At 43.7% G+C, this 27,048-nt stretch overlaps 1 protein-coding gene across 1 annotated transcript; it reads left to right on the forward strand.

Annotated features, from left to right (window-relative positions):
- Positions 1-713: 713 nt before the first annotated feature.
- Positions 714-26,605, forward strand: SAR1B (secretion associated Ras related GTPase 1B). The gene is made up of 7 exons (XM_080922901.1): positions 714-846; positions 13,532-13,607; positions 15,716-15,835; positions 18,879-18,944; positions 23,403-23,506; positions 24,435-24,566; positions 26,023-26,605. Exons 2-7 carry the CDS (start codon positions 13,550-13,552, stop codon positions 26,137-26,139), a joined length of 597 nt encoding a protein of 198 aa, XP_080779027.1. The 5' UTR covers positions 714-846; positions 13,532-13,549; the 3' UTR covers positions 26,140-26,605.
- The last annotated feature ends 443 nt before the right edge of the window (positions 26,606-27,048 follow it).

The raw sequence follows: 27,048 nt of genomic DNA on the forward strand, positions 1-27,048 counted from the left end.
CCAGGGAATTTTATGAGCTAAGGCAGGCATTCTACCATTGGGCTCTATTTCCAGCCAGCCCCGTATAAAAGGTATATTTAGGTGGAAATTAATAAAGACATTTTAATATAGGCTTAAGCATGAGGGTTAAGAAAAAGGCATGTTCAGAGGAAAAACGAGATACATCCAAGAGCAGGGGTGTTGGCTTCCCAAAGAATTGCAAGAAGTAAAACATACCCTAGTGTAAGCTCAAGGGTCACCCAAAAGATGGGAGTTTTAGGTAGGACCTGGTGCTGCAAGGTTGCAATCCCAGTTTCTCAAAAGCAAGGGCAGGAAAATGATATGTTCACGACTTGCCTGAGCAACTTCGTGAGATCCTGTCTCAAAATAACAAAAGGGTGGAAGATGCACCTCGGTGGTACGCTGCAGCCCCCTACTATTGAGTGGTGAAAAAGAAACAGCCTAGAGGCAGGCGATCTCTGAGTTTGAGGCAGCCCAGTCTACACACACACACACACACACACAACACCCCTACCGCCACTTCTACGCCGGGTCTACAGACTGAGTTCAAGGACAGCCAGGGTTATACACACGCCACTCCTACGCCCACACACACACACACAATCTCCTATGCCTCTTCGGGTTGGTGTGAAGTGGTCCGTAGCACAGGGGTTGGTGGCCAGACCGCAAGGAGGCGGAACTGAGGGCGAGCTGGGCCAGGGAACTGCGGACTATCACTAGCGAGGCACCCGCCGACCCGGAAGGAGCTGAAGAGAGCTGGGGCCCTGGCAGCCATAGCGCTTTGCACAGCCGGCTCAGAGCGTATAGGACGGGCACGGAGCAGGGTTGCGTTCTCTGGAGTCGCAGGTGAGAGGAAGAGAAGAGAAGCGGGGAAGAGGGAGGGCGACAGCTGTGGAAAGCCACTGTTTAGGCTGTATACTTGCCCAGAGTGACTTGTCTCTGGTCCTTCGCGAATGGGGAGCCTGTTGGGTTTTTGGTTTGATTTTTTTTGTTTTGTTTTGATTGCGGCTTGAGGGACAACTCCTGTGCGTACCTGCGGCAACCACTCTAGTGATTCTCGGGGTAAAACAGGGGTTGTCACACGGCAAGTATTGCAGGAAAGTGACAGTACCACACGCGAGCCTTTTCCTTCTGGGCCTCAGTTTCCCCACTTGGTAAGATGAGGGAATTAGAGGTCATTGACAGCTGGATAGGCTGGGATGGCTGTGTTGTACCAGTAAGTGTTGGGATCGACTAAGCCTCCTCATTCCTAGTACTTATCGTTTTTCCCATAGCTCAAGCCCAGTTGAGTGAAGGGAAAAGATACTAATGGGGAAAAAAGTCGAGATTTTCCTACAAAATAAAATTTATTTTGAAACGTACAAGCGTGGCCTTGTTAGCCGAAGGAATAAAATTCATCAGGAGTTTAACGTATTGCGAGGGAGAAAACTAAACTTACTCTCAGGTATTTGAAGATTCTTACACCAAGCTCTGTGTGGGTGGCATCTTACCCTGAAGATCTGTGTCCTTTGTTTAAATATTGGTTAGAGTAGTTGCAGAGAAAGAAAGAAGGTGCCACCTGTACAACACCGAGGTCTGCTAAGGAAGACAGTCCTGCCAGTTACTTCACAGGTGACCTGAAAGGCGGCTTGAATGAGTGGCGTCAGTAAAACAGGGCAGTGTGTGCCTACCGTTGCACTTTTCAGTACATTTGTATTTGTGACCAAAATATTGTGAACTTTAAAAACTTTCTGAGCATAGGCAGGCACCCTGACCCTATAATTCCACCTCCTCAAGAGGGCAGGGGCATCATTTGAGCCAAGACTGCCTGGGAAGATCTTATCTCAAGAAAAAAAAATTGTTCCCAGTGTTAAGCTCCTCCCCAGGCATTTTTGTGATATGGAAGTTTTGCAGTTTAAATATGGTGCATTGTAGCCTTTCTTTGCCTTGTACAATTGAAGTAGAGATGCAAGCTGGAGTCGGTCAGACACAAAGGAGGAGTCAGATCTGGAAATCACTGCCACCTCATTCGAAACTCACAGAGTGCAAGAGTAGTGATTCAGCTCGTCTCCACCCCCCTCAAGTTGCCTGAAACTCAGTGAAATGACTTTTTTGCAAAATGTGATGAAGCTAAAGTTTCTCTATTGAATGGAATTTTTAGAAAAAGTTTGGTGATTGTTTAAAAATACTTCATTACATATATTTTATGAGTGTGTCTGTATTAAAGATCCTATCAGGGAGTACATGTCAAGGTGTGGGCTTCTGAAATTAAATTCGGGTCATCTCAACGGTGATGAGATAGTTCCTTTAGCACCTTTATCTAACGAGCCACTTGGATAGCCCTCTGTTGGTGTTTTGAGGATGGAATTTGTTATCAAATACACCAGTGTTAATGCCTCCACTAGAGGCAGCTCCAGTTTTGTTACTCAAGCTCACAAACTGATGTTTGTTGTTAAGACTAGGGCTTGCTTTGTAACCAGGTTGGCCTCTTTGAGATCCTCCCCATCCGCCTCTCAAATGTTCTCTCCCTTCCTACCTTTTCCTACTATAATTTTGACAGAGGGTTTTTTTTTTTTCTTCTCCTTTTTTTCACTCTTAAAGCTGTATTTTTTGTGGTTTTTAACCTTCTTTCAACTGGGTGTCACTTTTCTCCAGAAGAAACAAGTACCCACTTTTTAACAATACATGAATTAAAAAGTTTAATTCAGGGCTGGAGAGATGGCTCTGTAGTTAAGAGCACTGGCTGCTCTTCCTGAGGTCCTGAGTTCAATTCTCATCAACCACGTGGTGGCTCAGAACCATCTGAAATGGGATCCAGTGCCCTCTTCGGATGTGTCTGAAGACAGTGACAGTGTACTCACATATATAAAATAAATAAATTCTTAAAAAAATAGTTTAATTCATACAATTGCTTTGCATTGGGGATTGAGGTGGGGGTAAGTTATTGTACAATAAACTGTTTTAGGATGAAAATGTGTGAAGCAGAACACAGGGCAGGTGCTGTTGTGCACCCCTTTAATTCCAGCCCTCAGACAGGGCCTGGCCTGGGGTTCGTAGAAAGTTCCAGGCCAGCCACATAGTGAGATCCTGTCTCAAAACAAACAAACAAAGGAACGACAACAACAAAAACTTGGTCAGGCATAGTTTTACCTGGTTGCACAGCTAGCCTTGAATTTTGGATCTCCAGTCTACCTCTCAAGTGCTGAGATGCCAGGTCTGCATGCTATTCCATGGCTGGTTCATGTGCTGTCAGACTGCAAGCTAAGTAAGCACTCTGTTAACTAAGCTATGTCTTCAGCCCGGCCTTTGTATTCCTAGTAGTAAATTAGATTACGGACAGCATTCTATTTCTCTGTCTCGTATGTGGGGGAGGGATTGTATGTGCCGTGTTGAACATGTAGAGATCAGAGTATAGCCTGAAGAAGTCAGTGTTGTCCTTTGACTATGTGAGTTCTAGGGATTAAACTCTGGTCTGCTACTCTGTCAACAGTTGCCTTACCCACTGAGCCATCTTGTGGGATCTTTCCTTTCTTTCTTTCTTTCTTTTTCTTCCTTCCTTCCTTCCTTCCTTTCTTTCTTTCTTAAAGTTAGCATACACTATAATGAGTTTTATTGTGACCTTTTTTAAGCTCTGTTTTATTTTATGGGCATTTGTACTGCATGCATGCCTGGTGCCTGTGGACCGGAGGAGGCCATCAGATCCCCTGGATGTTATGTTACGGATGTTATGAGCCACCATGTGGGTGCTGAGAACTGAGGCTGGGTCAGCAAGAACAAGAGGTCGTAACCTCTGAACTGCCTCCCCAGCCTATTTTGACATTTTCATCCTTGTGTATTTTGCTCATGTTTGCTGTACTGTCCTCAGTCATCATTGTTGTCTTTTGCGGTCAGAATCTCATTAGTCCAAGCTGGCCTTAATTCACTATGATCTGTCATGTCACAAATGCTGGACTTACAAATCACAGGCAAGCACACCATCCCTAACTCTTCCTTCCAAGAGTGGTGGTGTACACCTTTAATTCTAACACTAGGAAGGCAGAAATAGTCAGATATCTAAGTTCAAAGCCAGCCTGAACTTCACAGTGAGTTTCGGGCCAACCAGAGCTACTCAATAAAAATAAAAAAAGAATCATGATGTAGTCCATGCTGGTCTCAAACCAGGAATCGTGCCTTAGCCTAGAACTGTGACCAAATGAGTGCCACACTGGTTGGTTTGTAGGGAAAGTTGTGTATTTGCAGGACACTATCCTAATACTTGTTATGGTGGCACTCAGTGACAGTGTATTCATATGGAACTTGGAAATGGGGCTGGCGAGATGGTTCCTCTGGTTAAAGTGCTTACTACAAAGCTGTCCTCTGACCTTCACACAGATGCCATGGCACATGAGCCCCTGACCACCCTCCACACACACAATAATAAGTCAGTAGATTTTAAAATGAAAATGCTATTAATATTTTTCATATTAAAAGTTATTAAGTTGGGTGTGGTAACATATGCGTATAACATTAGCACTTGGAAAATGAAGGAGGAGACAGTCTGAAAGCGACATGGTAACTTGTCCTAAGGAAAAAATAAAAACCTCAAGAATGAGGATTTTGTTTCCTCATAAGTGATTTGTAAACATAAAATGTTCATTTAAGGTTTTTAAATTTGCTTTTATGTCAAATAATAGCTTTGTTGAAGTAGACTTGACATACCGTAATATTCACCATTCTACAGTATGCAGTGTTCCCAGTACAGTCACAATGTTACACAACCTTCACCACTAATTCTAGAGTGTTTTTCCTCACCTCTGAAAGCCACCCAGTTTCCATTTACAGTCACCTGGACTCCTCTCCCCCTTCTGACAGCACGAATCTGCTTGCTCTCAATATTTGCCTGCATGGACATTTCCTGTAGAGAGTTATGCATACAAGTTCACTGAGACAGAGTTTAAGCAGTGATTTGTAACCTGAGCTCTGTTCACTGTGCTGATTTTCACGTTACCTGAGTAGATTGCACGGCCTTTTCCTGTTTGGTACTCATGCAATAAATAAATCTGCTGACATGGTACGTTTCCTTGTCAGTGACCTTTGCCCTTCACATGTCTCTGTGATGTGTTCCTGGGTTGTGTAACCTGTTTCCAGGGCTCAGGTGTCTGTTTGTAGCTAAGTAATTTTATTCTTAGTTGGATATTTTTATTTTTACTTCAATTTGAACAAAACAGAAAGAACTATTTCTATTTTAGTAACTCCTAGTTTGTTTTGAGGGTTTAGTAGATTGTAATTTTATAGAACTATAAATATCTTTTCTCAAGTAGAGTTTCTCTGTGTGAGTAGGTAATTTCTCTGAGGTTAGATGTTTTATAACCATAGACTGGTAGCACCCTCATGCAGGTAAATTCTTTTCCTTAAGACTTTCCTGTTCTACCCTCCACCATTTTTTGTAGCTCTCCCTGACAAACCATCACATCCCAGTAAAGACTTTGACTCCTGACTCAGGGCTGCTTTGTATGGCAGTGCCCTCTGCTCTTTTAGACGAGTCTAAGATCTGTCACCATGGATGTGGCACCTCCTAGCCTGCTTCCTGCACCTTTCACCCCAATGTCTCTTTATCTTTCCATGCTTGACCTTAGAACTGCCACCACCCAGACCAGAACTTGTTTGAACTCTGCTCTTCCTATTCTGCTGCACCCTGGTCTGCCTCACCCTCTCCCCTTTTACTACAGCCACGCTTGTCTTTTGGTTTCCAGACCCTCCCTCTGAAGTCAGTCTTTTAACTTCGATTTCTAAACTCTGGGATTGCAGGCACATGCCATCAGACTATTCCTTACCATCTTTGGGAGTCAGATTCCCGCCAACTCCACAGATTCACTGGGCCTCCCTCCTTTGACTCATTCAGGAGAGGACAGGGTGCCCTCAGTGCAAGCTCCTTATCAGACTTCATTAGTTTTCCCCTCTGTCTAGTATGTAGCTCTCTGTCCCGGACCTCACTCTGTAGACCAGGCTGGCCTTGATCTTCCAGAGATTCACCTGCCCCTGCCTCCCTAGGCTGGGATTAAAAGTGTACACCCTATGCCAGGCTCTTCCATTCAGTTAATCATTATATCCAGCCTTCATTCTTCCTGAAAAAGAAAATCTTATTTTTCTCATTCCATGTAAAATGTATTTATATATTTAGACTTCTGCTATCTATCTAACTCAGATGCCTGGGACCTCCCACCTCAGACTCCTTAATGCTGAGATTTATAAAAGTATTCTACCATATCCATTTCAAACATTTAAAAAAATATATACTTGTTGGGCTGGAGAGATGCTCAGCAGTTAAGAGAACTGACTACTCTTCCAGAGGTCCTGAGTTCAATTTTCACCAACCACATGGTGACTCACAACCATCTGTAATGGGATCTGATGATCTCCTCTGGTGTGTCTGAAGAGAGCCAGTGTACTCAAATACATAAAATAAATCTTTGAAGAAATGTATTTTACTTTTAAACCTTTAAATTTATTTTATGTGTACTAGTGCTTTACCTGTATTTATGTATAGGTAATATGTACCTGTAGATTTAAGATGAGGAGGTCATATCCCCTGGGACTGAAGTTGCAGATGGTTGTGAGCTACCATGTAGGTACTGGGAATCAAACCTGGGTCCTCTGCAAGAGCAGCTACTAATCTAACCACTGAGCCAACTCCAGCCTATTGGTCAAACTTTTGGAAAGAGAAAGAGGATCTCACTGTCCCTCAGTCTTTTAGCTTCTGTTCTTCATTTATAGATCAATAATAGTAATAACTCACATCCAAGTGTGCTCGCCAACACCTACCTCAAGCCAGACGGTGGTGTATGCATCTTTAATCACAGTACTCCTATAGCGAGATGGGAGACAAGAGACTTGGGGTGAGAGGGCAGGAAACCTGGAGTGGAGGACAGAGCACAGCAGCAGAAACAGCAGAGATGGTGAAACCTGACTTGCCAAATGCATTCTCGGCCCTTCATGCAAACCATACCTGCCTGACTGCATACACCACACAAAATGCACACATTTTGAATTCCCAGCAACCACATGGTGGCTCACAACTATCTATAATGGAATCTGATGCCCTCTTCTGGTGTGTCTGACAGCTACAATGTACTCATTACATAAAATAAATCTTAAAAAAAGAGAAGTGTATATAAAAAAAATAAAAACAAAGTCACACTCTAAATCGGAGATAGTATCGACTCTGCTTTACCTCCTACAACACAGCTCCACTGACAGCTTCTCAGTCACCAGCTGCTTCTGTGGAACTGAAGCCTGCTGTGGCTTCTCTGCAGCTGCATTTAATGTCACTAATATCTTTCCCTTTTTGCTACTCACTCTTCTGGTTCTTCTGGCCTTCCTGCATTTCATGGTCCACCCCTGTTTTCCCTAAGAGATCATGCCAAGTGTGACTTATTCATAGCATGCTGGTAGGTGTCAGAGGCAGGAGGACTTCAAGAGAGACAGTAGGGGGACTTTCTGATGACAAAGTGGGTCACCAGTACTTTGACCCAGGGAACGATACAAGATGGGAAGTAATATGTGTTACTCTTGGAAAGGTAGCTAAGAGATAAATAGAGAAACTTCTGGAATACTAGGCCAGGAATTTAAATTATTTCTCAGCTCAAAAACGTGTGGAAGCCCTTCATCCATCATACAGGGTATATAGAGTCAATGGACAGTTTGTCACCTAAATTGTTATACTGAAGTAACAGGTAAAGGCTGAGACTGTCCCCAGCAAATAGCCATTGTCAGGCCGTGCAACAAGTCACTTCCAAGATAGCATTTTTGGCAGAGCCTCTGGAGGCAGTGTATTTGGGTGGGGACAGATTTTGAAATGATACTTTGTAGTTTAGGATGTGGCTTTTTATTTGGGGACTACTATCATTCCCCTGAGGAACACAAATTTCTTAATCAGGAGGCTTCTATGGGGACCAGACAGACTATAGTGCAAGCCCTGGATAGGACTGTGGCTTAGCTGAATGTGGAGATCACAGGTGTAGCTCAGAGTGCTTGTTTAGCATGTCTAAGGATGTGATTTAATCAGCACTGCAGGGGTAAATGCTAGGAATTTAAACTTGGTGTTTATTTATTTTTATACTAGGAATTACACTTAGGACCCTCCTAAATGCCTTTTAAGCTCTCTACCACCAGAACCCCCTTTTTGTTGGTTTTGGGACTGGTCCCACTAAGTTTCCTAAGCTGGTCTTGAACTGTGTACTTAGCAGCTCAGGTAACTCTTGAACTTAAGATCCTCTTGCCTCAGCCTCCTAAGTAACTAGGAGTACAGGCTTCTGCCCATAGACCTGAAGTGAAACGTAAGTGTTCTCTGGAGAGTGTTGGATGGTGTTTTGCTGGGGCAAACATATGAAGGAGTGTTTTCCTGATGTGGACACAGATGGAAGACTAAGGCAGATTCATGAAGGAATGTTTCACTGAAGCAGACATAGGAGAAAGGATCTTCCGATAAACCAAGCACATGAAAGGACACATGATGAAGTATTCTTTGCTAACAACACACATGTATTGGTCCACCTTACATTGCGTAGTTGTGCTGCATTTGTCAGGACTCCGCAGACTTGGGCTGGGTAGGTGCACATGCTGAGGCGAGGCTTGTGCTGAGACAAGGCACATGCTTTCTCTGTCACCATCTGTTGTTGTTTTAAGACAGAATCTTGTGTAACCCAGGCTGGCCTCAAATTAGCTATATAACCAAGAATAATCTTGAACATCTGGTCCTCCTGCCTCCATTTCCCAAACTCTGAAGGTACACGCATGAGCCACAAAATCCCTGGAACTGGAGTTCTGAGTGGTTGTGAGCTGTCCTGTGGGTGCTGGGAACTGAACCTGGTTTCTCTGCAAGAGCAACCAATACTCGTAACTGATGAGCCCCAAGCCTGTTACTTAGCTTAAGTGCTGGAATTATAGGTGAGACCCACCACAGCCTGGGCTTTAGGATATGGGGGTTTGAATATGCTTGGCCAAGGGAGTAACACTATTAGGAGATGTGACCTTGTTGAAGTAGGTGTGGCCTTGTTGGAGGAAGTGTGTCATTGTAGTCATGGGCTTTAAGACCCTCTGTCTAGCTGCCTGGAAGTGAGTCTTCTATTAGCAACCTTCAGATGAAAAGGTAGAATTCTCAGCTCCTCCTGCACCATGTACTACCATGTTCCCACCTTAGTGATAATGGACTGAACCTTCAAACCTAAAAGCCAGTCCCAATTAAATGTTGTCCTTATAAGAGTTGCCTTGGTCATGGTGTCTGTTGACAACAGTAAATCCCTAACATAGCAACTTTTGTCCAAATTGCCTTTGTATAGCTTCGTTATGCTCTACAGCTCTTATGATGGGAAGAGCCCTGTGAGCTATCCCTCTTCGTTTTCTCAGCAGTTGTCTCAGATCCTCAGACTTAACAAAAGCTCAGAGAACACAAATAAAGTAGCACATTCTGTTGCTTTATGATTCTCTTTGATAAAATATGGCATCTTCAAGTCTCTTAGAAAGATAAACTTTTTATGTGTATATTCCAAGTACCAATGTCTTTCCATATTTTGTTTTGGTTTTTGGTGCTAGATCTTGAACCCAGAGACTTGTGTATACCATGCCTAGAACCTTAGCCTCTACACATTTCTGTGTCCCTGTCATCCAGATAATAATGGTAAGAGGATTTGTAACTTTGGGGGGAAGGGATATTTTTGAGCAGGGTCTCACTGTGTAACCAGGATGGCTGGAACAGTCAGTGCAGGCCAAATTGTCATTGAACTCAAAATCCTGCTTCATCCCCACCAAGTGCTAAAATTCATGGATAAGCATCCTGCTCACGGTTCTCATTCTTGGGTTAGATTTTCCATGTGTTTGATCCAATTTGGCCAGGTAGTAGCAGTGGTAGCAGCAAATTTAGTCCCACTCAGCATTGAGAGACAGAGGTGCATCTCTGAGTTCAAGTATTACCTGGTCTATAAGTTCCAGGACAGTCAGAACTACTTAGAGAAACCTTGTCTCAGAAAATATAAGTGTTTGTGTGTGTGTGTGTGTGTGTGTGTGTGTGTATGTGTGTGTGTGTGTGTGTGTGTGTGTTATGTGTGTGTTATGTGTGTGTGCTGTATGTGGGGTGTATGTGTGGTGTATGCAGGTACATGGCATGCCATGGTACACACGGAGGTCAAAGACAAACACACACACACACACACACACACACACACACACACACACACACACACCACTACCACCAAAAACAAAACAAAAAAAAATTGTTTTTGAGTTAGGTAAAAAAATCAGATATTCAGGAGACTGAGACCAGAATACGAGTTGGAAGCCAGCTTGAGGAATTTAATGAGATCCAGCCCCCTGCCCCAAATCATTCGATTTTACCAATGAAGACTTTGGAGCCAGATGCTGGGGTGACAGCCTACTACCTCAGAGAGACATAAAAAGCATCCAGATGACCTTCTCAGCTGCTGTCCCACCAGGAATGCCCTTCTCATGACATCTCAAAACTTCTAGTAAGCTCAGTGTCCCTCCCTTCTACTTCCTGGGCATCTCTCTATTCATCCTCCTAACTTCCTCTTACTCTCTGTTGTGTTTTTGTTTTTGTTTTTTTCTTAATAATCCTGTGTTTATTTCCTGTCAACTGGTTGCTTGCTCTGCCTGTGGTTGACTGCAATATTCAAGCAGGAAGCTCTTGGATTAAAGGTGTGAGCTAAGGCTGAGCCACACTTCAACTAAAAACAGGTTTTCCCAGTAAATCTGGAAAATTTGGGGGTCACAGTGTGATCAAATACCCTGCAACAGCTTGGGATGAAGCTCAGTATCTGAGAGTTTGTCCAACATTCGTGAGACCCTGGTTTGACACCCACCCCTCAAGCCCTGTCAGACTAGTTCAAGAAAGGGAAGAAGAGAAAGAAGGACGTAGAGGATCTCAGAAAACCAAGCTAGGCTACTAGAAGCTGCGGGTGGGTTCGCTCCCTTTTCATGCTCCAAGGTGGTGTGAGTAACCTAGCTGCTTACCCTCTTTAGCCACTCATGTCAAATCTGACAGCCTACTGCGGAGATGATTAAAAAGCAAACAGGACATGTCTAAAGAATGACAGAGCACAGCCTTCCCAACATTGGACATGGCCCAGGGTTCAGAGTTATTTGTTCCCATCTAGAAAGTTAACTTTGTTGACCCGTGAAAGTGCATTTCTGTGTCTATGATCTTCTCTCAAGAAACTCTCTGTCTTGTTTTCCTTTTACCCCTTTAGTTTGCCAAGCTGTGTTGCGTAAATACTGAACTGTATTCTGCTTTTTACTGTGATTTAAAAGGTGTGTTTAACATGTGGTAATAATTAAATGTTGAAAAATTTAGAAAGACAGCATACCCCAAATTTATCACCTAGAATTGATTGTGGTGTGAAGAGGAGTAATGTATGAAGGCACACACTAGTACCTTAGAGTGGGAGGCTGAACAGGGCCTCCTTGGCTACATAGAAGCCAGCCCTGTCTCAAAAAAGAAATATGATGTACGATAGACAAGCTCTAAGTATTTTTAGCTTACATGTTATTTACTGGAGAGAGGTACAGGCCATGTGTCCCTGTAGAGGTCAAAAGATAATTGCAGGGTGGGTCCCAGGGATTGAACTCAGACCATCAGGCCATCTCACTGTGCACTTAGCTTTGTACATTTATATTTGTGTTTACTTTTGCAGGGGTGGGGTGGGAGATGAGAAAATGGGGTGGCCTTATTGGTTTGTTTTTATTTTGAGATGGTCTCAGAAAGCCTAGGCTATATAACTGAGTCTGGCCTGGAACTCCTCTTTTTCCTGCCTCTACAATCTAGCTGCCATCTGATCCCAGGTTTTTTTACTTCTTTTTGAGACATCGTTTCACGAAGTATGCCAAGCTCTTGGTTTTGAGTGCACAGTGTAGTCCAGGCCAGACTTGGACTTGGAGATCATCTGCCTCAACCTCCTGAGTAACTGGACTTACAGACTTGTACCACCAAGTCTAGTTTGAAAACTCGAATTACTATGTAGCTTTGGCTAGTCTGGAACTCAGTACAGACCAGCCTCTAACTCAAGAGATTTGCCTGCCTGGAATTAAAGGCTTACGCCACCACATTTGGCCTTACTAATTATTGATATTTTTGTTGTTATTGAAACAGTCACATGTAGCCCAGGCTGGCATTGAACTAACTGTGCAGCCAAGGATGACCTTAAATTCTCGACCCTCCTGTTTTTTTTAATCACCTTAGAAATCAGGAATGGAAACCTACCATCTTTTTTTCTTTTCTCCTTTTTTTTTTTAAAGGTTTATTTATTATATATATAAGTACACTATAGCTGTCTTCAGACACACCAGAATAGGACATCAGATCTCATAACGGATGGTTGTGAGCCACCATGCAGTTGCTGGGATTTGAACTCAGGACCTCTGGAAGAGCAGTCAGTGCTCTTAACCACTGAGCCATCTCTCCATCACTTTTCTTTTCTCCTTATTCTTTCTCCTCAACCCCCAGCTCTTACAACAAAGATTTGATAAATAGCTCATATCTACATTTATTTAAAACATATTGTTTCAAAAATTTGTCTTTTTCATCTTTAAGGATCTTATTTATGTGTGTGTATGTGATGGCGTGGGAGAGGGGGAGAGATACCAATACCCTCAGAGGCAGAAGAGATCATTGGAAGGAGCTGGAGTAGTTGTTAGCCATCCAGCATGGGCACTGGCAACTGAACTCAGTGGGTCTCTGGAAGATCAGGAGTGCCCTTAACCACTGAGCCACCTCTCCAGCTTCCAAGTTTTGTTTTTTTGTTTGTTTTTTTTTTCTGTGACACAATCTTACAGTTTACCCTATAGTCTGAGTTGGACTTGAATACATAATCCTCCTGCCTGAGCTTCTCAGTGGCTAGAGTTATAAGTATGTGCCACCATGCTCAGCTCTAACATAGTTTTGAAGCTTTTATGCCAGTTTACAGCAACCTAATTTATTTATTTTCTTTACTCCTTTTTTTTTTTAAAGAGATCTCACCTTACAGCTGTGGCTGGCCTACAACTGCTATGTTCACCAGTCCAGTCTCAATTGCAGTGATCAACCTGCCTCTGTCCTGAGTCCTGGGATTAGAGTTGTCGGCCATCATACCTGGCTCTTAATTTTTTTCCTATCTCTGGTTGTTGTCACTCATTTTGTTCCTTCCATGGACAAAGAATGGTCTCTGCCTGAAGTTTAATGGCATTTTGAGATTTATGTCGATGAGGTTCTGTCAGCCTGGGTAACAGAGGTGTGTTGTTGTTTATGTGCACACATGCATATGTTTATGTGCACCACAGTGTGTGTGTAAAAGTGAGAGGGCGACTTGTGGAGTTGGTTTTCTCCTACCATGTGGGTCCCAGGGACTGAACTGAGCGTATCAGGCTTGGCCACAGGTGTCTTTATGCTGAGCCCTGTCACCAGCCCTGCATTATAGTTCCTAACACTTATGTAATGTTAGAAGATTACGCAGACTCGTCTAACATGTCAGTATCTTGTGTGTGTTGGCATGCTGACTGTTAAGTCTAACTAAACCTTGTTTTTCAGACCCTGTAAGATCTGGATATGTCCTTCATATTTGACTGGATTTACAGTGGTTTCAGCAGTGTGCTGCAGTTCCTAGGTAACTCCAGCTTTGCTCTTCGTAGCTCTTGCGTGTGACCCCGTTTATGTACTTGTTTGTAGAGACACCTTTATATAAGCCTGGGTTAAGAAAGTGAGCTTTGAGATTATGAAATAGATCCAAGTGACTCACCCCTTGAAATCATGTAATCATCGGCCAGGTGTGGGACAGCACACCTGCACCCCAGCCCTCACGGGGCTGACGCTGTGATCGGGGACCTTGAATAATTAAGAACTAAATGTCCTGGTCAGCATGTGTACTGTATGGAGAGATGAAGCCCTTCTCAACTGAAGGTCATGCCAATACTCCACACTACAAAGACGTCACACAGTCACCAACACTGTCTCTTCAAGAAATTAGAGCATAGGAAAAATGAAAGAAATATTTTTCATGTCTAGAAATAAAAATAAAATATAAAAAATAACTTTGAGTGCTCAGGAGGTCGTGGTGCATACCTTTAGTTCCAGCACTGGGGAGGCAGAGGCAGGTGGATCTTTGTGAGTTTGAGACCCAAATCACAGATACATGGATTGACTTGTCTGTCTGTCTGAATTATACTGGGATATGACCCAGGCATTGCATATGCTAGGCAAGTCATGTGAAAGGCAAGTACCACTGAACTATATCCACAGCCCTATTTTAAAACTTGTTTTGTGATGGAATCTTAATTAATTGTTCAGGCTGGCTTGGAACGCATGTTCTTCCTGCCTCTGCCCCCTAAGTACATAAGATTTCAGAAATGGCTATGTAGCCCAGCTGGCCTGGGACAGGCATGGTCTCTGCTGCCATCTCACCAGTGAACGCTGGAATTACAGATATTGTTGCCATCCCTGGATAATGTGTAGAATTTAAGTTGTTCTCTTAAAACTGACAAGGAGGGCTGGAGAGATGGCTCAACAGTTAAGTGCACCGACTGCTCTTCCAGAGGTCCTGAGTTCAAATCCCAGCAACCACATGGTGGCTCACAACCATCCATTATGAGATCTGGTGTGTCTGAAGACAGCTACAGTGCACTTATATATAATAAATAAGTAAATCTTAAAAAAAAACAAAAGAAAGAAAAAAAAATCTGACAATGAGGGCTGAGGAGAGGGCTCAGTGGTTAGAGGTGCAGCATCCACATGGCAGCTCATGTATCTGTTACTTGGTTTTAGGGGACCCGGTACCCTCTAGTGGTATCCTCGGACACTGCACTGCACGCATGAAATAAACGTTAGATTGAACAACAGAATGAAATGATTCAAAGCCAAATTGGGCAATTTGGTGAGATCCTATCTTACAATAAAAAGCAAAAGGGTGCAGCTCAGTATAGAGAGCACTTGCCTGGCCTACCCTGGGGTAGCACTGCCAAAAACAAAACAAACAAGGACAGAAAGCTTGAGATACGCTTAGGGAACCAATAGATACAATTGATTATTGTTTATTGTTGGTTCTTACTTGTTTTTTACATTGTGTATTTTTATAATTTATTTTTATTTTATGTGCACTGGTGTTCTGCATGAATGCATGTCTGTATGAGTGTCCAGTCTCCTGGGACTGGAGTTACAGACAGTAGTGAGCTGCCATGTGGGTGCTGGGACCTGAACCTTGGTCCATCTGGAAGAGCAGTGTTCTTAACTGCTGAGCCCTGTTTTGTTTTGTTTGTTTATTTGTTTGTTTAAACAGTTTCTCTACATAGCCCTGGAACTATGTGGATAGGGTGAGATCTGCCTCCCAAGGGCTGGGGTTAAAGGTATGCACCTCCATACCTGGCCTGGCTTTTGTTTTTTGGGACAGGGTCTCATGTACGCCAGGCTGACCTTAACTCTGCTATAGAGCTAAGAATTGCCCTGACTCGCTGATTCTGCTGCCTTTATCTCTCGACTGTTGGGATTTCGATGTGGTAAAGTTGTTCTATCAGGGCTTTAATATAGATTTAGGCACAGACATTAAATAGGGGCACTTAGGGAAAAAACAGCACTCTTGCACTCGGGAGATCAAGAATTCTCAAGTTGCATTTCAAGCATCTTAACAATAATTACGTATAACTTTTAAGTCATGACAAATATGAGGTCATTTTCATTTTCTATGTGATGTCACTCCAACTGATCATAGCTATTATTCTGCAGGGTTGTATAAAAAAACTGGTAAACTGGTGTTCCTTGGATTGGATAATGCTGGGAAAACGACGTTGCTACACATGCTGAAAGATGACAGGCTTGGCCAGCACGTCCCAACACTACATCCCAGTAAGTGTCTCTTCCCTGTGAGTGATGCTGAGTCATAGTTCCGGCCTGAAAGGGTTTTTATTTGGGATTTTGATGGCTAAGGCATGAGATTATTTAGCCTGTTCCTAAAATAGCTGGATAAATAGTAATCGCCCTGGTTCCCAGAGCACAAGTTAAGACCTAGAAGCAATGCTCAGACCTTTCTACCCCTGCGCTTAGCTATGGGCATAGCCTATGCTCCCGAGTAAGAACCTACAGAGCCAGCAGCAGAAAGAAACAGGTTCATTTTACAGTGAAAATCAGAAACTGTGTAATCGTTACAGTGAAAAGATTGCAAACCGGGCAGATAACAATTTAAAAACAAGTTAATTGAAGGATGTTCGAGGTGCCATGCACCTTTAACTCCAGCAGTTGGAAAAAGAGGCAGGTGGTTCAGGAGTTCAAGGACACCTTAGTCTTCATAGTAAATTCTGTGTCACCCAAGTCCATAGTGACATCCTGTCTCAAAAAGTAGAAATGAAAACAAGTTGCCTTCTGGCCTACACATGTGGCGTGCACAAACCTGCACTAATACATACACACAATAAAAATAAATAACATTTTAAGAGAACTGGGTTCCTTTTTTAAAAAAGGGAGGGGAGCATAGCAGAATTAGAAGAGATTATTGCCTAGTTTTCCTCTCTTTGCCTGCTGGTGTTGATCCCTTACCACAAAAAAAAAAAAAAAAAACCTTTTGTTTTGGAAACCTGTAGCCTTGGTTGTCCTGAGATCTGCCTGCCTCTGCCTCCTGAGTGCTGGGATTAAAGGCGTGCAGCTGCAGCACACCCAGCGTTTCTTTCCTCCTGTTCTGGTTTTCCATGACTGTTTCTTCAGCACCCGGATCTAGACCCAGGAACCTGCAGGGCACAGAGCAGGCACTGTCTCAGCTGCCTTTCATCTCACTCACTCCAGCTTAGAGTTTCCAGTTAGAGCACATGTAGGAAATGTAAGGACTGTCTGTCTTTTGATCTAGCATTCAACCACTAGGTGTTCCTGTGGGAAGTGAGAATATGTATTTACTAAAAGCCTTGGACAGAAAGGAGCAGAAAAGCAGCAGACCTGCTGAAAGGAATGAAAGGAATGAATGCGCACCTGTGGGCAGCGCCAGGGAGGCAGAGGCAGAGGTCACACGTTTGCACCAGGTCTATCTAGAGTTCCTAACCAGCCAGGATCCATAAACTCTGTCTCCAAATATAAATATGAGATAGATCTCAGTCATGACACATTCCATGAGAGAAGTGGCCAACAAGAAGTCCCCTGTTATATGATACCGTCACATGAGCATTTCAGAATAAGCCAGAATAGTCTTGCTGGTAGACTTGAGCTGCTTCTAGGGGTTAGGTCTAGGTGGGGGACTGATGGGGAACGGAGAAGAGATAATCTGAGACGTTGACAGTCTCCTTAATTAATTCAGTTGGCATTTCTTCTATAGAGAGTATTCAGGATGTAAGCATGTGAATGGGTAGGCAGCACAGCCAAGCATTGCCCTCTCCTTACTATAGTGACTTTGCATACAGACCCTGTTAAGTATTTCATTTACTTGAAACACTGCATATTATTCTTCCTTTAGTTCTTGAGATAGGGTCTTGTGTGTAGCCCAGGTTAACTTCAAATTCACCGTTCTTCATCTTCCCTAACTTCCTACTTTACTGGAGATATGTATGTGCTATCCCAGCCAGCTTAGAGTTCCTGAACAAAATTAATGCTCTGGCACTGTATAGTTTTACTTGCAATTTTTTGTTGCGATTATTGACAAACTTCTCTGTGGGCCATAAGGGAAGATAAGAGGGCTCGAAAGTCTTTCCCACTACATCCTGGGTAACTAGACAGAAATATATATGCACAGTTGTTTTCAAGCACTGAGCAGTAGCTGGCGCAGAACTGCAGTTCCTAAGAGAATGAAACAGACGCTTTTGTATTCTGGCTTTGTGCCAGAAGGTGGTTTTGAACTCAGTCGGCTGAGGAAACAGCGCAGAGTTGGGAAGCTAGAACTTGCAGCCACAGTACTGGAGGAATAAGGAATGGGAGGAAATAACTCCCAAAATTAGTATGGAGAATACTTGTTTGTGCTTGCACGGAGTTGACCTCCCCAAGTAACCACATCTGGAGAAAGAAAATTCCACTACAATGAAGTGTTAAAAATACAGTAAAATTTAGCATATATTATAATTTTACAATATAAAAATAGTAAGACATGCAAAAAGTAGGTGTGACCCATAATCAGAAGGAACAGACTCAGGAGTGACAAGGATGGTAGGATTGGTTGATAGGGACATCGAGACAGCTGTGACAGGCTGTGAATGTGGCTCAGGTGCTTGAATATCTGCATAGCCTTCGTGAAGCTGTGCATAATCTGCATAAACCACGCATGGTGGACCAGGCCTGTAATCTGATTCACAGCAAGTTCAAGACCAGCCTGGGTTGCATGAGACCCATCTCAAAAAAAGTTAAGGTTGAAAGATTCTTCTTTGTTTCTTTTATTGCTCTGATGTAGTCGGGGGCAGGACACATGCCATGCTACAGACGGAGGTCAGCAGACAGTTGTGGGTGTCAGTTCTTTCGTCTGCCTGGGGGTCCTGGGAATGAAATCTAGATCACTGGGCTTGGTGGCAAGCTCCTTTATCTGGTGAACTATGTTGCTGACCTTCCTTCCTTCCTTCCTTCCCTCCTTCCTTCCCTCCTTCCTTTCCTCCTTCCTTTCTTCCTTCCTTCCTTCCCTCCTTCCTTTCCTCTTTCCTTTCTTCCTTTCTTTCTTTTCTTTCTTTCTTTCTTTTACTTCCTTCTTTTTAAATTTAAGGAGATCAGTGACCAAGGATTTAAAGGAAAACATGTACTCAGTGAGGAGATAAATGGAAGGTAGCAAACATGTCTTTGTAGTCCAGGCTAGCTTTGAACTTGCTCTGTAGCCAAGGCTGGTCTTAAACTTCTGCTTTTCCTGACTTTAAAGTGTTGGGATAACAGGTATGAGCCCACGTGCCTGGCAGATTTCTGATTACATTGTAAAACTAATCTTGTTTTTATTTAGCTTCAGAAGAGCTCACTATTGCTGGCATGACATTTACAACTTTTGATCTGGGTGGGCACGTTCAAGGTAAGAGTCTATTCTTCATCTCTGTTTTATCTTAACTTAGTAAGTGTGGCCACTGTGGTTCAGAGCTTGTTCTTCAAGGAAGAACTACATGTTCTTCAAGGAAGGCAGAGTAAGGTTAAGGTCATCACTGGACACATGGAACTTCTGACTCACTGATGTCACTGACATCACTGAACTGCTTACGTGTGAGGTATGAGGAAAATTTAGCTCTGAATTTCTCTTTGCTTCTTGGTACCTCACCTGTTGTCAAGATCATATTATGAACACATGATACTGTGTCCACCCCCCCCCACAAGCTCTCATAACTTAACCTTTTTTATTTATTTATGCATTTTATGTGTATGGGTACTCTGTTTACATGTACATCTGCACACCAGTACACAGCATTAAACAGGTGTGAGCTGCTGTGGGGGTTGGAACTGAACTCAGTACCTTCAGAAGAACAGCAAGTGCTCTTAACCACTGAGCCATCTCTTGAACTCTGCGAACCTGTTACTTATAACATACAGAGCTGTCATAATCCCAAGTTCTCTGGTCCTTTCTCTCTTCCCATTCCCTTTCTCCATCAGAGCTGATCCCTTGTTCTCCCTTCTCCTGCTCATGAATCCCATCTGTGAGGAGTGACTCCTCCCTGGAGAAGCCTCCCTAGCCAGGAGTGCTCCAGCTATCCTATGGGTCATTTCTGCAGCAAGTGTGGGAGGACTGTCTTGAGCTGAAATGTCCATTTTTTATACCCCAATAACTGTTAGCAGGTGGATCACATGGTACAGCACAGGCATCAAATGCTCCAGACCTAAAGACCCGCGCAAGCCTAGTGTAGAGCCTGGTCTCAGCTTGGGGGGCCCGTCCACGGTGCTCATGCTGCATGGACGGGCGGTGTCAGCGTGGGGTGCCCGTCCACGGTGCTCATGCTGCATGGAAGGGCACATCACCTCTCATGGGTTCCATTCCCAGCTCCATTCAGATAGTGAGATAGTTTTAAAACCTAATGCGACATACATTTGAAAAATATTTTCAGTGACTATGGCTAGTGAAAGCACATTTGAGACACACACGTGTTCATCTCTGGAGTAGGAGTATAAAGATTAGAGAACTGGAGTTAGATTAGAGAATTAGAGCTGGGAAGATGGCTTGGTGGTCAGAGTGCTTCCCTGCAAAATGGAAAACCTAAGTTCATTCCCAGCATCCACGAGCTCACTCTGCACGTGCACACTTGTACTCACAGGCACATCATTAGTAACGATACTAAAAACATAGATAGAATACAACTTAGGATCTAGTGGAGTTTGCTTAAGTCTCATCTCTACAGTATTTTCCAGGTAGGCCATAGTGCTCAAGTCAGAGCAGTCTGAGAATTGCTTCTCAACACTGGACAGTTAAGAGCACTTGCTGCTCTTACAGAGGGCCCAGGTTTGGTTCCCAGCACCACATGGCTGCTGACAACTGTCCTCAGCTCCAGTTCCAGGGGATCTGGTGTCTTCTGGCTTCCACAGGAACCAGGCAGACACAGTACACACACATACGTGCAGGCAATAGGTGCATACATAGAAAATAAAAATAATAAAATCTTTTTTGAGAATCAAAATAATAAATTGTTTTCTCCTTTATAAAAAGAAAGTTATGTGTAAAAATTCTAGATTAAGGGGCTGGAGAAATGGCTTAGTGGTTAAGAGCACCCTTTGCTCTTCCAAAGGACCCAGGTTCGATTCCCAGCACCCACATGGCAGCTTACAACTGTCTGTCCCTCCAAAGCCAAGGAACCTGACAATCTCACACTGATGCACATAAAATAAAGTTAAATAAATTATTTTTAAAATTCTAGATTAAGGCAAATTTACATGCTAATAAGATGGCTATACTTGCTTATTTTTACATAAAGAGTTAAATCCTAGTTAAATATTTTTACTGAGATAGAATCTATAACATTTTTTCAAACTCCCTTTTTTTTTTTTTTTCTGAGACAGGATTTCTCTATGTAGCCTTGGCTGTCCTGGAACTCACTCTGTAGATCAAGCTGGCCTCAAACTCAGACCTGCCTGTCTTTGCCTCCTGGGTGTTGGGATTAAAAGTGTACACTACCACACCTGGTTCATTCTTTCTCTCTCTCTCTTTTAAGATTTATTTATTTTTATATGTATGAGTATTTAATAATTTAATGATTTTGCCCTCTTTTTATGTAAACAAAATCAGCTACTTAAGCCTCAATTTTTAAAATACGTCATTCAAAACCAATACAATCCAAAGCTTTATTAATTCAGTACTTACATACTGAGGAATGGTGGTAAGAAAATATTGAAAGTCTTTGCTTTCTGAAATTAAGCCATTATGTTTCTTTGTTTCTTTTTTTTAAGATTTATTATTATTTTTTTAATCTATGAGTACACTGTAGCTGTCTTCAGACACACCGGAAGAGGGCATCAGATCCCATTACAGATGGTTGTGAGCCATCATGTGGTTACTGGCATTTGAACTCAGGACCTCTGGAAGAGCAGTCAGTGCTCTTAACTGCTGAGCCATCTCTCCAGGCCTCTCTTTCTTTTTTTATATAAATTTATTTCATGTGCATTAGTGTTTTGGCTGCATGTCTGTGTGAGGATGTCAGATCCCCTGGAACTGGAGTTACAGTTTTGAGCTGCCATGTGGAGTTATAGACATGCCTCACGCTGTCTGTAACTCCAGTCCTCGGGGATCTGGTGCCCTCTGCTGGCCGCTGTGGGCACTGGATGCATGCGGTCAGACACACATACTCATACACACAAAATAAAGCCATTTTAAAAGGTTGTACCAGGAATTCCTCAGGAAGGGTAGAAAACAAGTGAAATGTCAGATCCCAGTTTGTCCGTAGCTCAGTGGCTGAGAGCACTTGTCGCTCTAACAGAGGACCTGGTTCAGGTCCCAGTAACCACATGGTGATTCACAGCCACCCATAGCTCCAGTTCCATGGAATCCTTGGCATATATGTGTTGCATAGACATATGTGCAGGCAAATACTTCTGCATGTAAATCAGTAAATCTAAGAGAACCGTCACCTCTCAGGTGCAAACTGCTTAATAAACACCAAGCGCAGTACACCGCAAACAGCACTAAAGCCCAGAATGAGAGGGCTCGGGCCACAGAGAGAACACCAGCTAGAGGAAAAAGAGAAAGATATGGAGCCCAGAGAATGCAGTTAAGACAGAGGAACTGCACGTCAGGCCAGTGAGGTAGCTCAGCAGACGTGGGGGCTTGTCGCCACGTCGATGGCCAGAGTTTGGTTTCTTACGATCCTCATACTGTAAGGAGAGAACACACTCCCAAAATTTGTTTCCTGATTTTCACACAAGTACTGTGGTGTGACTGCTCTCACACATACTCTCACACACAATAAATAATAAATGTAAAACAGAGAAACAGCACATTTGTCATCAGAAACAAGGTGAGCTTGATGACCGGGGAGAAGAAATGCTCCTCAAATACTGAAGGAAAATGCTGTTTGTTTATGTTTTCTTATTTGAGTGTTTTGCACACATATTTGTCTGTGTATCACTTGTGTGCCTGGTACCCTCAGGGTCAGAAGAGAGCGTCAGATGCTCTGGGACTAGAGTTAGAGATGATTGTGAAGACCTTGTGGGTGCTGGGAACCAAACCTGTGTCCTCTGGAGGAGGGTCCGACTTAACCACTGCTCCGCCCCGTCTAAATGTTCTTAGAGTTGGGTAGGAGACTCCCTTACAAGGCTATATGTTGGACATTTGGTCCCTAGTTGGTGGCACTATTTTGGAACATTTTCATTAATTAAATTTGTTTCTGTTTTGAATACAACAGTTTGTAACTTGTCAAACCCATACTTGGCACTAACATCGATCTGTTGTTGATTTCATATTTATCACTAAAACCTTAGAAACAAGAAATATCAAAAAATTAATACTGCACTTGGTGTGTACGCAGGCACACGCACAAACACACACACACACACACACACACACACACACACACGGTTTTTACTACTTAAATTGGCTGATGAGAGTTCATTGTGGTTTTCTAGTGAACTTAATGAGAGTCACTGTGTTTGTGAGTGTACACTGTGTGTGTGCATCATGTGTGTACAGGCCCATGTGGAAGCAGAAGAGGGTGCTGGAGTTGCAGGTGGTTGTGAGCCACCTGATGTGGGTTTGGGAACCAAGCTGGGGTCCTCTAGGAGAAGAGGAAGCTCTGAAGCATGTCTCTACTGCCCCTAATTCTGTTTCCTAATGGGAAAGAATAAAGGATTCCATTGCCCCAAATCAAGGCAAGTCAAATTTGTTTTGTATTCTGGGGAAGATTTGGTGCCAAAGTCTTTGTCAAAAGAGGCAGTTGGCCGTGCAGTAAAATAGCAGCGAAAGGGACACCCCAGTTCTCTTGAGGCCTGATGGACTCTTACATCAAACCATGCGCTAGGTTTGAGCAGCACATAAGTCCTAACTCCCGATTGTTTTTGTCAGCCCGAAGAGTATGGAAGAACTACCTTCCCGCTATCAATGGCATTGTGTTTCTCGTGGACTGTGCAGACCATGAAAGGCTGTTAGAATCCAAAGAAGAACTTGATGTAAGTTGAACAATTAAAACTACACACTGTGAGCTCCCTCTGGGAGCCGGGAGGAATAGTTGCAGATGGAGCTGTCAGAGAGCAGCTCTCAGCAGTGTCTGAGGAAACGCCTGGCTGTGGGCTCAGGAGTGTTTGAGCTGGTGATGACCGTGTAGAGTGCAGAGGCTGCAGCTAGTGAGGAAATGCTAACAGGACCTCTGAAGACTGAACTCACACTCAGAGTGTGCCCTGCATGTGTGTGCATGCCTGTTCAGTCCTGACGCCAGTTGATCCAGAGTCACACCATCTCAGGACTCCATCTCTTCAGCATTGTCCCTCCATCTTTCTGACCACTTCCAGAAGGAAGTGGGTTCGTGTTCAGTCCCTCTGCACCTCTCTAGGTCAGGTATTTTGTAAAGAGGCTCAGCAGTTCCCAGCAAGGTAGACCTAAATATGGGACCACAGAGCAGGGAGATCCCTGATCTGACTGAAGGTCAGCCCAGCCATCCTTTATTCAGAGATGCTCTGCGGTCCTGGGACAGGTCAGCTGCTGCCTCTTTGTGTGCAGTCTCTGTGCACAGCAGTGCTTCCCCAGCACTCAGGCCACTGTCTGAACAGTTGCTGCTGCTCCTTCTCCAGCTTCCGAGAAGCTCATTGCTCAAGACTGGATCCTAGTCGCAGAACCAGAAGTGAAACCGGGTTGTCCCACCTCCAAGGTGTCCATACTCCCTTAGTGGTTTGCATGGTGAGCATCTGAGAGCTTTAGAGACAGGAGAATGTAGCATGTGGCCTTTGGTGCTCACTGAAGATGTGATGAGCGTGTGATTAAGCAGACCAGGGTGTCACCATACAGTGACGACGGAGACCTTGGCTACTTGGTATCTTTTCAAAAGAAGCCTTTTAGATAGCTTTAAGCGACTTGTCTTTCCTGTTATTTGCTGTGTTTCAGTCGCTAATGACAGATGAGACCATTGCCAACGTGCCTATCCTAATTCTTGGAAACAAGATCGACAGACCTGAAGCCATCAGTGAAGAGAGGCTACGAGAGATGTTTGGTCTATATGGCCAGACAACAGGGAAGGTAAAACCTTTTCTTTTCATCTAATTTGTTTTGTTTTTTGAAACAAGGTCTCACCATGTAGCTCTAGTTGTCCTGGAACTCACTATGTAGTCCAGACTGAACTCAGATCACAGAGAGATCGGCCAGCCTCTGCCTCCTGTACTAGGATTAAAGATATGGGCCGCCATCCCCAGCTAAGAAAGGTAAACAACTTTAAAAAGTGATTTGTTTGGGGTTTTTGGTTTTTGACTTATGACACATCCCTGACTAGCCTTAAACTCTCTTGACGCTCCTGCTTTTACCTCATAAAGATTGAAATCACAGACATACACCAAGTGTGCCCACCTTTGACCTATTTACTTCTGTAGAAGCACTGTGTGGATGCTGGGAATTAAACCCAGCTCCTCTGCAAAAACAAGTGCTCCTGACCAATGTGCATCTCTCCAGTTCCTTCCCTTTTACACTTCCCCTTTATGTTTATGGGTGTTTTACCTGCACATATGTCTGAATACTATATATATGCCTCGTGCACAAGGAGGCCAGAAGAAGGCCTCTCTAGGAACTGGAGTTACAGACCATTATCAGCTGCCACATGGGTGCTAAGAATCGAACTGAAATCCTCTACAACAGCAACAGCAATTGCTCTTAGGCGCTGGGTCATCTCTATACCCCCAGCCAAGGGTGGGGTGCTGAAAAGTTCCAGAAAGCCATAGGACATGGTGGTACATGCCTATAATTCTAATACGTAAGACCCTGAGGAGGAAGTTTACAAGTTTAAGGCTACCCAGGGTGCTACATAGTGGGTCTCAACAAAACAAATTAAAAAAAAATTTTTTCCAGATAAACCATGAAACAAACGTCATAGTTTGTAAACAGAACCTCTTTAGTGCACGTATACTCTTTCAGGGCAAAAGAAAAGTGCAGCAGAGGAAGGGATCAACTCTAGGTAGGGCTTCTGTCTGAGCTGGGACGTGTGCTGTGCATCCTACCCCTCTGTGCCTGCCTTGTGATAATCTGTCCCACACACTTTTAGGCAATGGTCTCCTTACAGTCAGGGCTGGCTTTGAACTTTGATCCCTAGAGTGCTGGGATTACATGGCCATGCCACCATCTTGCAGAGTGTTCGCTTTATCACCAGGAAGGAAATTTTGGATTTTTGAGACAGGGCCTTACTTTATCCTAGGCTGGACTGGAGCTAGAGGTCCTCCCGCCTCAGACTCCCAAGTGCAAGAAATACAGGCGAGCTCCAGCACTTGGGCGTGGAGAGCCTCAGATGAGTCTGATTCTTTTGCACCTCCCAGGCTCACCTCTTCCCGCTCACCGGCCACATTGTCAGAGTAGAGTGAGTCATGTTAAGGGATGCCGAGCAACCATGGGTTTGTCACTGACACTCTCTGTTCTGATGGAGAGTCTGCAGTCTGCTGGGATAGAACTTTATTCCATGAGACCTCAGCGTAACAGCTCTCTTCTCTTCCAGGGCAGTGTGTCACTGAAGGAGCTCAATGCCCGGCCTCTGGAAGTGTTCATGTGCAGCGTGCTAAAAAGGCAGGGCTATGGGGAAGGCTTCCGCTGGATGGCGCAGTACATCGACTAGCAGCGTCCGGCCCACACACCGCCAGCCTCAGAGAGCCATCCCCAATGCATAACTTGAATTCAATAGACTGTTGTTGGTTTCAGAATAGGTGTTTTTAGATTATTAATATATCTACCTGAGTGGGAATTGCAAACTGATTCAAGTTTGAATATCACAAAGTTAGCTTTCTAATTCCACACAGATAGTTTTTACAGTTTCTAACCCCACATCAACCCATCACCGTTTATAAAGATCAGCTTCTCATCGGTACATTTGAAGCACTTTTTAACGATGTGAAACTACAAATATAAATCATATTTAAAAGCTCATCATGTGAAACTTGTATGTACTTTTCGGAAATAGTTTTTCAGTTTTAGATTGTCTGCCTCTTGTGTGCAGTTTTACTGTTTTCTTATCAGTGACTGCGTGATGCCTTACTGTTTTCTCATGCAGACGTCATGCAATAAAAACTCCAGCGTTCGCTCTGTGTTGGCAGCTGTTTCATTTGAATATGTCTTGTGGCTAGTGTGTTCTGAAAATTCGGGGATTTAATGTTGTACATATGGGAGGGTGATTGACAGGCAGGACAATTCCTTCAGAATGTCTAGAATGGGGGCTGGAGAGATGGCTCAGTGGTTAGAGCACTGGCTGCTCTTCCAGAGATCCTGAGTTCAATTCCCAGCAACCACATGGTGGCTCACAACCATCTGCAATGCCCTCTTCTGGTGTGTCTGAAGACAGTGACAGTATACTCATATACATGAAATAAATAAAACTTAAAAAAAGGAATCTCTAGAATGGTGCGTCAGCCCCCAGAGGCCTTCTGCTTACACAGCACTGGAGGTGAGTGTGCCAGGCTCCAAGTTCTGAATCTCTCATTTTCTTCACCAGTCATGCAAGCTGCCATTACTGCCACGGCTGGTCGCAGTC

Source organism: Micromys minutus (genome assembly GCF_963924665.1).
Source record: "Micromys minutus genome assembly, chromosome: 10".
NCBI lineage: Eukaryota > Metazoa > Chordata > Mammalia > Rodentia > Muridae > Micromys > Micromys minutus.

Excerpts from the sequence above, each read along its gene's own strand:
- SAR1B (XM_080922901.1), top strand. The coding sequence starts at position 13,550 with ATGTCCTTCATATTTGACTGGATTTACAGTGGTTTCAGCAGTGTGCTG. Across the intron at positions 15,836-18,878 it reads CGTCCCAACACTACATCCCA|CTTCAGAAGAGCTCACTATT; the intron begins GTAAGTGTCTCT and ends GTTTTTATTTAG. Across the intron at positions 23,507-24,434 it reads AATCCAAAGAAGAACTTGAT|TCGCTAATGACAGATGAGAC; the intron begins GTAAGTTGAACA and ends GCTGTGTTTCAG.